The sequence below is a fragment of the Mchenga conophoros genome, linkage group LG20, assembly GCF_057382185.1.
Source record: "Mchenga conophoros isolate Kocher_MC1m ecotype Shallow Benthic linkage group LG20, M_conophoros_male_GT1.1, whole genome shotgun sequence".
In the NCBI taxonomy this organism is placed as follows: domain Eukaryota; kingdom Metazoa; phylum Chordata; class Actinopteri; order Cichliformes; family Cichlidae; genus Mchenga; species Mchenga conophoros.
The window spans coordinates 6,279,457-6,293,256 of NC_140545.1; the positions used below are offsets into that span (position 1 = coordinate 6,279,457).

Here is a 13,800-nt window from a genome sequence, read left to right on the forward strand (position 1 = left end):
GGAGACTGAAAATATGGGAAACATATTCTATAAAATTCTAGACTTTCCACTGACAATCAAAGTTTAACATATCTTCTGAACTTTAGCAATAACGTCCAAGAAACACACAACACAGGGAGTTTTTAGGACATCCTGATAATAATGAATTACAGTAGTCCAGCCTAGAAGTAATAGATGCACGAACCAGTTTTTCAGCATCACTCTGAGTTTCTAATTTCAAAAATATTACACAAGTGGAAAAAAGCAGTCCTACATATGTGCTTATTATGCACACTGAAGCACATACAAACATTACTCTAATATCTGTACACTTTCACAGTAGGTGAATATCTGGTAGCTGTGCTGTGAGGCCTCAAGAGATTAAGAAAGCTAAAATCTATGCAAATACATACCAGGGAACACAAACCCTTGTCTAAAGTAAAACAATGCTATTCTCTCTACAGAAGTCCATCACAAAGGTCAAATATTTTCAGACACAGGTGAGAGAGAAGAATTCAGGAGAGGAAAACTGATCATACAAACAATATAGATTTTTTTTAAAAACCCTTGTGATATGGGCTGCACTGTTGAGTGATAGGAGATGACAGGTCTGAGAGCCCAGTGATACCAGCTTACTGGAATATTCTTCCAGTTTTACTTTTCTTCATCCTCCTCTTCCTAAACCTGAACACTTATATTTATGGATGTTGGCTGCCCAATAATAACATATAAAACACAGGTAATCCTTCTGCTAACTTTTTACATTAGATACAGATTATTTACGTCTCTGAAATATGACTTGCAGTTGTACTGTTAGAGGTTCTTCCTGCATTACTATCTTCTAATTATTGTGACAGATTATTGTATATTTTCAGCACAAACGCACCAGGTAAAATCTAAAATTTGAAATAAGCAAACAAAAGATGAATCAATGAATCAAAACTCTGGCACAACGGTAAACTTAACACAAAGGAAAACGAGACAAAGACTGAACATCAAGGAACATATTATTAGAGAAAGAATAAACTGGAACTCGTGTAATAACTACAAACAGACACTGAAATGCAAAAGGTGACAAACCAAGAAAACCTGTGAACAGAAACATGGCAAAACCAAATAGCAAACATCAATTAGAAATGAAACTCATAGCTCCAAAAACACTACATGAACTAAAACTCAAGCAAAAAGTATTTAACAATAAACACAACCTAAAGGTCTGCTAGGTCCAGGACCAATGACAAAAATATGCAGTTACACTTGGAGCTTCAATAACAACACTAAAAATGGAAACCTAAACAGTGAAGATGAACTAGCTGTAGGACTGACAGCAATGTGATTTACAGTCACTCAAACTCTCAAATTTAACAATTAGTCACAATTAACAGATAAATACAACAAGTTATCTTGCAGTCATAAAGACATAATGTTTGTATCCGCTTATTCAATCACAATCCTTTCCAATAGTTCCCATAACAATTAATAATTCAAAAACATTCAAATGAAAACTGCATTTAGAAAAACACTGTTTTTCTCAATCCAGCTCAAACCTATAAAAAAAAGTATTACTTACCAGGGCAAGATTCATCTTTGGGGTTTTAAGTTTGAGGAAGACTCTGATTGTGTGAATGTGTGATCGTGATTGGGGGTACGGGGTTTCAGTTCCTTGGGGTGTCTTCAAAGAAGTGTCAATAAAAGCAGGAAATAAGGTCAGATCATGTGACAACCCACCAGGAACAGTGGTGGAGTTAGGTAAGCAGTTAGATCTGTGGTGGGGTAGTGTTGGGGACTGTTGAGTATAAGAGGGCTGCTACACTGTGAACATGTTACCTATCTTATTGGCTTTAAAACAACCTCTTTCTCATTAACCTCTTTTTATTATAGAAATCTATTACATTTACTATATTGACTCTTCCTTTTTTATTCCAACATAAAAGTCTACTTTGCTGTTAGCATTCGTCTGCTGCAGTAAACCTCAACTATAATCCAAAAAGTGCTTCACTGTTCATTCAAACACAAGAACATATGTGGGTATAGTTGTCATTTAGTTCCTAATTTTATTTTATTTTTTAAATGCAATCACTTTCAGGTAACTTAACACTCTCTCCAATCAACTTTTCATTGTTCCAAAAATCTGTTTATAACCTCTTTGACAGTTTAACCGAGCACCACACTTTTGTCAAGAGGTGTGAAGTTACACCTTCAAGAGGCATATATTCAGAATTTATATTTAGAATACAAATAAATATAGTTTTTAAATGACATGAGGTGCTAGCAAGATGTCCAGTACTAATAAAAAGATGGTACACATCTTCAAGAAGACATGGTTTTCTTTATTTTCTGCTAAATCAGGTTGAAAAGCAACGTTTTTTTAAGCAATTTGAGCCCTAACATAATGCTAGGGCGGTAATATGGACCTATACAAGGCTGCGTCCTACAACGTGCGCAGCGCGGTCCGAAAGGCAAAGCGGAGCTACGGGGAAAAACTAGAGTCACAGCTACGACAGTGCGACTCTAGGAGCCTGTGGAAAGGACTGCGGACTATAACGGACTATAAACGACCAGCTTCTTCAATGATGAATGCAGATGCTTCACTGGCTGATGAGCTGAACACGTTTTATGCTCGCTTCGACGCCGCAGCAATTAAAACAACAAACGGCTGCGCGCGCTCGGAGTGCACTAGTGAAGAAAATGCATTCGTCATCACAGAGCATGCCGTGAGGAACACCTTCAGGAGGGTGAACACCAGGAAGGCAGCAGGACCAGATGCAATCCCTGGCCGGGTCCTTAGAGCCTGCGCTGATCAACTAGCACCAGTGTTCACAGAGATCTTCAACCTCTCCCTGGCCCAAGCTGTGGTTCCCACGTGCTTCAAACAGTCCATTATTGTCCCTGTTCCAAAGAAACAACAGCCCGCTTGCCACAATGACTACCGTCCAGTAGCACTGACTTCAATTGTGATGAAGTGTTCTGAAAGACTGATGAGAGATCACATCACTTCTTCACTTTCTGCCACCATCGACTCACTTCAGTTTGCTTACCGGACTAATCGTTCCACAGACGATGCCATATCTCACCTGCTCCACACATCCCTGAGTCACCTGGACACTGGCAGAGGGAATTATGTTAGGATGCTGTTCGTGGACTACAGTTCAGCATTCAACACAATAATTCCCTCTAAGCTTTTCACCAAGTTGACGGATCTAGGACTCAGCTCATCACTGTGTCAGTGGATCCTCAACTTCCTCACAGACAGACCCCAATCAGTGAGGGTGGGGAAACAAGTCTCCCCCACCATCTCACTCAGCACTGGAGTGCCTCAGGGCTGTGTTTTAAGCCCCCTGCTGTACTCACTGTACACTTATGACTGTGTAGCCACATCCGACACCACCTCCATTGTCAAGTTTGCTGACGACACTGCTATTGTGGGCCTGATCTCCGACAACATCGAGACGGCCTACCTGGAGGAGATTAGGAACCTGGAGACCTGGTGCCAGGAGAATAACCTCCTCCTAAACATCAGCAAGACTAAGGAGCTGATCGTGGACTTCACTACAAAGCAGGCAAGGAATTACAAACCCCTCATCATCAGTGGCCAGTGGAGAGAGTGGACAGTTTCCGATACCTGGGTGTCCACATCACTCAGGACCTGTCATGGTCCTGCCACATCAACACCCTGGTTAAGAAAGCCCGTCAGCGTCTCTTCTTCCTCAGAAGACTTAGAGACTTCCATCTGCCACTGAAGGTGCTCAAGAACTTCTACTCCTGCACCATCGAGAGCGTCCTGACGGCAAACATCTGCACCTGGTTTGGGAACAGCACCAAGCAGGACAGACAAGATCTGCAAAGGGTGGTGCGCTCGGCAGAACGCATCATTCAATCAGAGCTCCCTGTCCTGCTGTCCATCTACACCAAGCGGTGCAAGTCCAAAGCTAGGAAGATTATGATGGACCTCTCCCATCCCAACAATGGACTCTTCTCACTGTTGAGGTCTGGGAAGCGCTTCCGCTCCCTTAAGGCCAAAACAGAGAGAATGAGGAGGAGCTTCTTCCCCCAGGCTATTCGGGGCCTGAACCAGGTGTAGGACTGGACTCTCCCAAACACGTCACTACAAGACTGGACTCTCACACACGTCACCACACGCACCACCACACATTTCCTATAATCCTATAATTCCTATAATTTATAATCCTTATCTTTATAATCTCTCCTGCTGTTTGCACATTCTTTACTGTAAATTCCTAAGTTAATTTGTAAATTTTTGTAGTAAACTGTAAATTATAAATATTGTAAAACTTTTCTTCTGTCATTTAATGGTCGGGCATTGTACAGCTACAAGCATTTCACCCCCATGTCATACTGTGTATGGTTGTGTGTGTGTGACAAATAAAATTTGAATTTGAATTTGAATTTGCTTAGTCATTTCAATGTTTCTGACTACATTTCTGTGTAAATTACACAATACAGCATAACCTCTTTTTTCAAGGCCAGTTGTGTTGCAGTTTGAGAAAGAACAACATATCAGGCACAGAAATAAAATATGACTTTTCAACATAAAAGCAGAAGCCATAATTACACCAGTCACCAAAACATGTGCAAGAAAAGGCATTTGGCTCCCTGCTGTAGACACAAAGACACTCTGACATTACTATATTAATTAGTTAGTAAAGCAACCTTAACCTGCCTGTTATGAGTACTTCTGGTATCTATCAACGTGTTATTCACCACAGGTACTTACATCCTCAGTCTAACCACAGGAAGAGTGAGTGCACAAGAGATACAAGACATATGTGGGGAAATGATGTTAAATTTGCAAACGTGTTTCCTTCATTCTAGCAAAAAGCCAACATGTCCATTGCTGAAATCAGGGCATGCTCAACTCAACCACAAACATATTTTAGATCAAAATTTAAAAGCAGTTAATAGTCAAACAGTGTTTTTGTAGTCAGTGCAAATGTTTCGCTCACCAAAGATATTACCTGTAAAGTCATAAAACACACAAAAAACGTATAGTCACACTTGATAGACAGCAATAACAAATCAATCCAATTCATTTTGATTACATTGTGGTCAAGTAATCATCAATCAGCAATATTAATGACGTGTGCTTAACATTAATATACAATACTGTAAGCCATCAATGCAGTAAGTACAAATATGATTGCTGTCTTCAATTGCAGTTCTCTGCTCTTTTCAGTCTGTTAAAAAAAAATCTCAACATGTTCGATATTTTTTCTCTGTTACATCATACAATCTTCAACAATAAAATGCATATAAAGGTGACTATTCACTTGGTCTTGTGTGTTTTAGTGCTGAAAGTCTGACAAATTTTAATTTATATTTTCATACCCATGCAACTGCATGCTTTACATAAAAAATTGCAAAATTTAATATGATCCAATTTCTAACAATGGGATTTCAGTCTGTCAAACTACTAAACTTTAAGAAAATGCTATTTTGATTTTGCATTTATTTTTCATTATTGTAAACTAAACATGTATAAGTAAAAACAAATACAATTTAAATAATTACCTGTAAATTTATAGAGTGATAATTAAAGACACTTGATTAACAGATCATTAAAGTTCCTCTGTAAAAGCAGATGTTTTGGCATTTTGCAGGTCTGGAGCGTTAACAGGATAGGAGGAAAGAATCAATAATTGCAGTTCATCATTGTGGGCAAGGTTATAATATCATATCCAAACAACCTGAAGGCCATGCTTCTGCAGCATATCAATACTAGGGCTGCCACGATTAGTGGACTAGTCACAATTACATTGACTATTAAAATCGTTGAAGACTAATTTAATAGTCGACGTCGTTTGAAGCTTTGCAAGATCCTTCAGAGGCTGCATTTGTAGGCCAATTACATTACATCGACGCGGCGAAGCCTGCGCAAATTCGAATACTCGCCCAAATGTGTCCAAAAAATTCGTCCTTCATTTCCCCAAATTTGAAGGATGGGTCCTTCGTGGCCCAACCTATCCCAGAATTCATAGCGCAGCGCAGCCCAGCCGACAGACCACGTGACTTTCGCGCATTGCATTGCGCATTGGGTACGAGTGGCAGCAAAATCAAAACACTGCATCAAGCACTAGCATTTCCAGCAATCATTAATTCTGCGGTTTTAATCCCTACTTGCATTTTATTTGTCCCAAGAACAGTTATGTACAAAACGAAGGAGAACACGACAGGTCCGTACAAAGACAGACTTGACAAAAAGGCCAAAAACGAGGTAAAAATCAAAGGAGTGAAAGGGTTAGACCCATACGAGTATACAGAGTGGACTAAAGACGTTAGCGTGCTGCCCAACTTTCTTCACGCGCATATTTATTATTATATGGTCCTAACTGTGAGTGCATACACTCACAAAATGTTTAGTAACTTCAGATGCCTACAACAAGCACAGGTCCAGTTTACTTTGATGATTTGGACTATCCCATTTCACAGCTGTTGTTACATTTTTTTCTTTATCTCCTGTACAGACCAACGCAATCTATTTGTCGTTTCAGGTTGTAGTATTACACAACATTTTCAGATCCAATAGAAATAAAATAAGTGTTTCATAATTCTTTCAATTTATTGCCTTTATTTATAACTGGCATGTTTCATTCTATTATAAAATCTTACAAGAAAGAGGCAAAATTGTATTCCATTGTGCTTTATTAGCTGCTTTGGTGAAAAACAAATCAACAATGCAAAAAAAACCACATTTCAAAACATACTGGAAAGCAGTTAGTCATCACTTGATTGCTACAACACTTGGGCACATATATGCGGGACTTTTCGTGGCTGTTTTGATATCGTTCTCCCTCTTAACCGATCAAATCTCGCTGTGGTAGCAGCTTTAAACTCGGTATGACCCAGGTTGATAGAGGGTGCCCAGTCTGGATCGCATTCCAGCATTTTATAGGCTGGTTTTCCTACAAAACAACAAACATTAGCCTGCAAAGCCACCGCGAACAAAGCAGCATAGCGCAGCAAATTCAATTCAAATCAATATAAGACTTATTTGTAACCTACTCAATAATTATGTTATGATAAATTACGTAATAACAACAACAAAAGGCTCACCTTTGTGGAAATGCTTGAAGCAGACTAACAAGTGAGCTGGAGTGTTCTGGAATGTTATATTTGCTCTTCGAATGGCTGCAATCCAGGCCATCCGTCACCTCGTTGTTACTTCAGAAACATGGCTCGAACAATTTTTCTTCCACGACGGAATCCGATAAAAACATCTCTCTTTACCGGTCGGCTTCCCGTGGCTGTCATGCGACCAGCTATTGCGGTTAATAATATAACAGCTTCTTGCCATTCTTTGTGTTTCTTTTTATCGCTGTGTGACTGTTTTCTTGTGAAAGCCTGCGTGCGCTAGTACCACTTGCCACTCGTGCCTACAATCCTTTGCGGTTTTGTCACATTTTCAAGCTCTATTCCAGTTTTCAACAATGGCGGCAGCTACTTCGTTTTAACATTACTCCAACTACTCTTTCTGGGTCACAAAATAAACGTTTAACATATTTTCAGGCGAGAATGTAGCTGTGTAAACTTCAAATATCTGCTTGGTTTATCAAGACATGACATGTTTGCAAAAGTGCTCCGACGTTTTCGATTGGTCCACTAATCAGAAAAATAATCAGTGTCTAGTCGACTATTAAAATAATCATTTGTGGCAGCCCTAAACAATACAAATGTCTCATACCAACAGGCAGCACAGTGGTGGAGGAGTGATAATCTGGGCTTGTTTTACAACCACAGGACCTGGACACCTTGCACTAAGGCGACCATGAAGTCTTCTGTATACCAAAGTGTTCAAGACTCAAATGTGGAGCAATCTCTCTGAACAAATCCCCATGAATCTCAATGAGTTGAACTGAAACATTCCCACGATGTGATAGACTGATAAAGAAAAACCCCACAGAAAACCATTACTTCAAGTTATTGCTGGGAAAGGTTGCTCCACTGTCCTGTGGAAACTCTTTTTCACAGGAAATTTTTGCTCCTAGAGCAGCAAGACCACAACAGGGAATCCCAGTAATCAGGAGGCCTTCTTCTACCCTGCATGTCTGTTATACACAATACTGCATCATTAACATTTTCAGCAACTAATATGAAGTTTGATTATCAACACTAAAACTACAACAGCGAGGATGTATGCTAGCAATAATGATAATAATATAATAATAACGATAGTATAATAATGATACCAACAAATATGATTTACAGTCCTTGAAGAATATGCATAATAAAAGATAACTTTTAAGCAACTGTAAAAAAATTAATAAATCTTGTAACAAACCTTATCTTGCAGTCATTAAGACATAATCTTTGTATACCTTTATGTAAACATGAGCTTCACACAACACTAAATGACAAAACTCTACTCAAAGCACCCTTGAAATTGTACATGGAGATGATCCAATTAATCCTACAAACAGAATTACTTACCAATTTTTATTCAGATTCACTCAGTTGAAAACAATCTTGTAATCACCAGCATGAGATGAGACACTCTTATTTAAGCTGATGAATGGTTTTCTTTTGAACCTGACTCAAACTTGTGGTTTAAGGACAGGTTTATTTGTATGAGTGTGTTATCGCATGTTTTCAGCCTCTGGACTTTCAATTCTGTTTTGTCTTCAGAAAAGCAATGCAAGAAACAGGAAACAAAATGAGATCATCTTAGCACATACCGCTTATAGATCCATAAAGACTCAAAACACAAGACAGAGACTGAGTTTCAATAAACAAAGAACGAGTGTTGTAATCTAGCTGTAATCTAAACAGTGAGTAAAACTCCAAAAATGGTTATTGTTAATTGGTAATCCAAAACAAGGACAGGAGCAAAACATAAAGAAGACTAAACAGTACAAGATGGTAAAGAACAAAGGCAGGGATATTTATGCACATTTTAATCTAGATTGTGATTCCTAAACAAAGGAAACCAGAGACAAGTAAGATACCAAATTACCACTAAATGATTAGTGGATGAGCGAGGGCACCGATGAAGTGTGGAAATCATTGGAACAGCGAATTTCAGATTATCTCAAAATCTAAACTTCATAAATCAAATTTCTGAGACAGTAACTCAAATGGAAATAATGGAAATTCTGAGGTTTTTAAGTCAGAGCTTTCAGATAAAAACCCCAAATTTTGACTTATGATAAAAAGGGTCATTTCCAGTGGCAGAAACAAACCATTAAAAAATAAAAAGAAAGGAAGAAAGTTATATAATGTAGTGCTGTGTAACAGGCAGGTTGTAGACCCAAATCCAGGACTAGAGAAATGGAAAAGAAAAGAAGAATCTCTATTGCTGGCAGTTAAAACAAGTTCAAAACAAACTACTGGAAAACACACTTCTAGGGAATTTGGAAACTCCCAGCAAGGAGCACACGTCTGTGAGGGAGGGCGTGATAATGAACGGTGGATGACGCAGACAATAACTATTTACAAGATAACGAGTCAAAGGGGAAAACTAGACAAAGGAAAACCCAGGGATCCTGACAATTTAACCAAATCTGGAGACTCAAAATACTAAAAATAACTGAAAATCCAAAACAGAGTAAAATCAAAACAAACCCTAAAGATAAAAATAAAAATACAAACAAAATTTTTAAAAATCAATCTTCAACTCAAAACCCTGGAACCAAACAGTGATTATGACACATGCAGTTGTGCAATTTTGCAGAAACTCAGTAATAACAATGTGGTTTACACATACATGAGCACATTTTATAAGCCAGACACTGTGTTTAGATTTGATGATGGTGCTGATATACACTGTAAGCTATCACTGCAGTAAATATATGCATTCTATATTATTTTCTGATTGATTTGTAGTCCTGTGCTCTTGTCAGTCAGTCACAAACAAAATCTAATCACAATTGATATGTTTTGTCTGTCCCAATCGTCTGCTTCAGACACTTCCTTTTGTAGTCATCGTTCTCTGAAAGGAATAAAGGTGGAGGTGACTGAACGAATTTATTTAAGTTGTTATTATGCTTGATAATGAAAAAATGTGGCTGCTGTGAATACCAATCAAATGCTTTAACATTCTTTTAGTGTACTTACTTGGACATGTACTACAGGAACATTTCATGCATTCCCTCAGATGGTCAGACCCTAAATTGTAGTATCCATGTTTACAGGCACACACTATGTTGCTATTGAAGGAGCAGGGCCTTAGTACAATCTCATCATCTGAGGAAAAAGCAAAGCACAGTATGTCCATCTATGCCGTACTTCCAGCCATCATCTATTTGTTACTGCTTATCCTGGAGGCAGCAGTCTAAGCAGTGATGCCCAGAACTTCCTCTTTCCAGTAACCTCCTTTAGCTATTTTAGAAGAATTCCAAGCCATCCAAAAGATATAGTATTGCCAGCATTTCTGCCCTGCAATCTCCTCTTAATTAGAGATGCATGAAACACTTGATTTAGGAGGAACCTAGTACCCATTGTAGCCCAAGCCCAGATCTGTAGAAGCAGAATTTCTACTATGAAACTCCTCTTGGATTGTCGATACTTGAATGAATTCCGAATGAATTGGTGCAGCATATCACTACCAAACCAAGGTCTGAGAATTGGAGATACCAGTTGTCAGCCCAGCGGCTTCTTAGTCAGCTGCTAAATGTCCCAGTCACTCAATGAAGTCAGCAGGACCATATCGTAAAAAGCAAAGACAGACAAACCAAAGCATACCGACTCTGAACTCATGGCTACACCTATAAATTCTGCTCATATAAGTTATGAACAGAACCAGCGACAAAGGGGAGCTCTGGTGGAGTTAAATAACAGCTCAGAATAAGTCTAACTGATCACAGGCAATGTGACCTAACCTCTCACTACAGCCGTACAGGGGCTGAATAGCTTGTAACAACAGACCTGATACCTGATATCAGGTCTACATGCAAGCGCACATTCAGGGGCTTGAAGGACTTAAGGCAAATCCCCAAAGTCCAGCCACCAAATAGATTGTTTTAACTACCTTGGTGACCTCACCAACACTAACAGTCACGTTAACCAAAAGCAATGACAATTAATAGTTAGTTAAAATTGGAGTGCACGTAACATCAGACGTTGCCTTTGCACTGCAAAGTCTCTAATCTTAGTGTGCACAAGCTCAAACTGACATTCTGAAGGGTAAGAGTGACACACAATGTTGAAAGGTTTCCCATCCTAGACAGACTTAAGTTGTCAAAGTGTTTCAACTTCATCACATTGGTCGGAAACAAATATAAGATTGTCAAAACAAGATCACCACAAAAAGAGGTTTATGCTGAAATATATCTAAATATATCTAAATGACAAGATGATAGCAGTCTATTTTTTAGTCCAATTTAACTTTAATCGACCTTAACACACAAGCAGAAAACATGTGTAACACTAAATTGAAACTGGGCAGGATACTTACGATTACATAAGTCACACCGAAGACATTTCTCTATGTAGTTTTCTATGTCTGTGTAGAAGCCATCCTCACATTTCTTGCATTTGTACTTTTTAACTTGATCATCACAGTTACCAACTTTATGATATCCTGAAAAAGAGAGAAAAGGCGGAAAGTTAATGTGATACTTTCGCACTGACTTTATACCAATAATTGACAACAATGTTCCTCATTATATCTTACCAGCTGGACACAAATTGTAACATGAACCATTAGTTTGTTCAGTCCCCTCAGTGTGACTCTGTCCACAGGAAATCAGTGCAAGTATCAGTGGGAAGACCTGAAACAAAGGAGGTTTGAAGATCTGAGGTAAACTGTTGAGGAAACAGGACTGACATTTTTCATTAAAACAGCCACAAAGAGACAGCAAGAGTATCATAGAAATATATAAAAATGCATCGAAATACCACACAAATCAGGGCTGAAAAAAACTGTAGTGAAGCTAAAAGTATTAGCCATTTAAGTCGTCGTCCAGACAGAACACATAAGATGAAGTTTGTTTGTTTCCCTCCCCATACTTTCCTAAATACGACCATCAGAGGGTTGGGAGCATAGACTCTGTCACATTCAGGAAAGTATTTCAGAAACCTCTTTCTAAAGCTGGTCTCCTTACAGAGCTCCTTCACACATTTTTTTTCTGGCTCACAGGTTCGATGGAAAAATCAGATCATAATAAAGAAGACAGAGAAAGGTGTTGTAAACAAGTGAAATAAATCCCAATCAGGCCCCGCAGAAAAGAGGACAGTTTATAACAGCGCTGGATGATTTACAATTTTGACAGATCTCTTTTCATGACAGTTGGTCTAATAAATTTTTTAAGCAGCATAAATCAATAAAATCAATAAAAAGATAATCAATAAAAAAATATAAACTTACCAAGATAAGGTCCATGTTGTGTGAGCAGGCAGTGTGGAAATTAAATAACCAAGTTTCACTGGAATTCCTTCACTCAGTTTGAAACAGCAATGTAGTTCTCGCCCAAAGTGAACAGCAGCAGGAAGAATTCTCACTTCAACTGATATGCAGGTTTCCTTTAGAGCTGACTCAAATAAAACATTTAAGGAAGGCTTTGTTTGTGAGTGTGCGATTGTGTGTCACGGTTTCAGTTCTTTGGAATCTCCAGAGAAGTGGTGCAGGAAACAGGAAACTGACATCATGTAAACACTAACTCCTTACATGCAGACTCCTGCACAATAACATTGTAACACTACAGAATTTCTGCAGTACTGGTATGGACAAGGGTGGCCTGGATGCCTGCCTTAAAGTTTTAGCCAGAACAATGCACAGTAATACATCAAATTCCGACTTTATGGAAAAATGTGATCAGTTAAATGCTGATACAGATTAGAGGATTCAAAATCTACCAAGAAGCTGTATTGCTGTGAAAAGCAGCCTAACTCGACTTGCTGACTTTGGACAACATCCCTGACATTACATGTACTGAAGGTCATGATGAAACTTGAACACCAGCATTCTTGGAATTCATTTAAGATTTCGACATATCCTTTTACTCCATTGGCAGTGTGTTTGGGATCATTGGAATGTGGAAAAAATAAGTTGTTGCCAATCACATGCTTTTTAGATCATATTCCACAATGGATCAAAATTTTATGTTATTTTTCTGTGTTCGTATTTCCGTCACTTTGGGCTGCGTGAAATGCAGCTCCAAACCATGAAGGTGCCTCTACTGTGTTTTACAGATGGCTGTAAAGGAGTGACAAACATTTGTACCTCACTCCTGACTCCCAGACATATTGAAAACAATTTTAAGCTGAAGTTTCAAGTTTGGATTCATCGCTCCATTAGACCTTTTGGGGACGATTGTCAGTATAGTTCTTGTGTAATTTATCATACATCAGGCTTTTCTCCTTGTTCATCTTTCTTAAAAATGGCTTATTGGCAACCTTTCACTGACTATTTCTGAAGAGGCTTCAGTAAACAGTAAGTATATGAAATACCTGAAGGGCCAGATGCCTCTCTCAGTTCCTGCATCAGGACCTTTTCCTATTCAAAAACATTTTATCTGTGAAAATTCCTTTTGTGTTTGTTTTCTTGTAGCTGGCTGCTAGTAACAAAGTTCCTGAAGACATCATTTCAGATCGGTTCTATGTAATATGCCTGTTATGTGTAGACACAACACTGACTCATCCCTTGAGTTACAGGCCTATTTAAGGCTTAAGTGATTCATAGGTCAGTGTTAAGTGTTAAGTGGATTCAAAAAATGACCATGAAAATTCCAGGGTACAAGTTAAAAGAGCTGCATCTGATGACTTGAGAGTTATAATAGGGTTACAGACACAGAGTACACCAGAAATGAACTGGGAGCCAAACCACTGAGAGCTCCACTAACTAATAGAAGGACTTTAAAAGGCAGTTCT

General features: G+C 38.6%; 1 protein-coding gene across 1 annotated transcript; it reads right to left on the reverse strand.

The window, feature by feature from the left end:
• Positions 1-6,663: 6,663 nt before the first annotated feature.
• On the reverse strand, positions 6,664-12,487 carry LOC146550223 (tumor necrosis factor receptor superfamily member 23-like). The gene is made up of 5 exons (XM_085260142.1): positions 12,299-12,487; positions 11,606-11,702; positions 11,387-11,512; positions 10,048-10,176; positions 6,664-9,922 (listed from the first exon to the last, which is right to left on the reverse strand). Exons 1-5 carry the CDS (start codon positions 12,311-12,313, stop codon positions 9,855-9,857), a joined length of 435 nt encoding a protein of 144 aa, XP_085116268.1. The 5' UTR covers positions 12,314-12,487; the 3' UTR covers positions 6,664-9,854.
• Between the last annotated feature and the right edge of the window lie 1,313 nt (positions 12,488-13,800).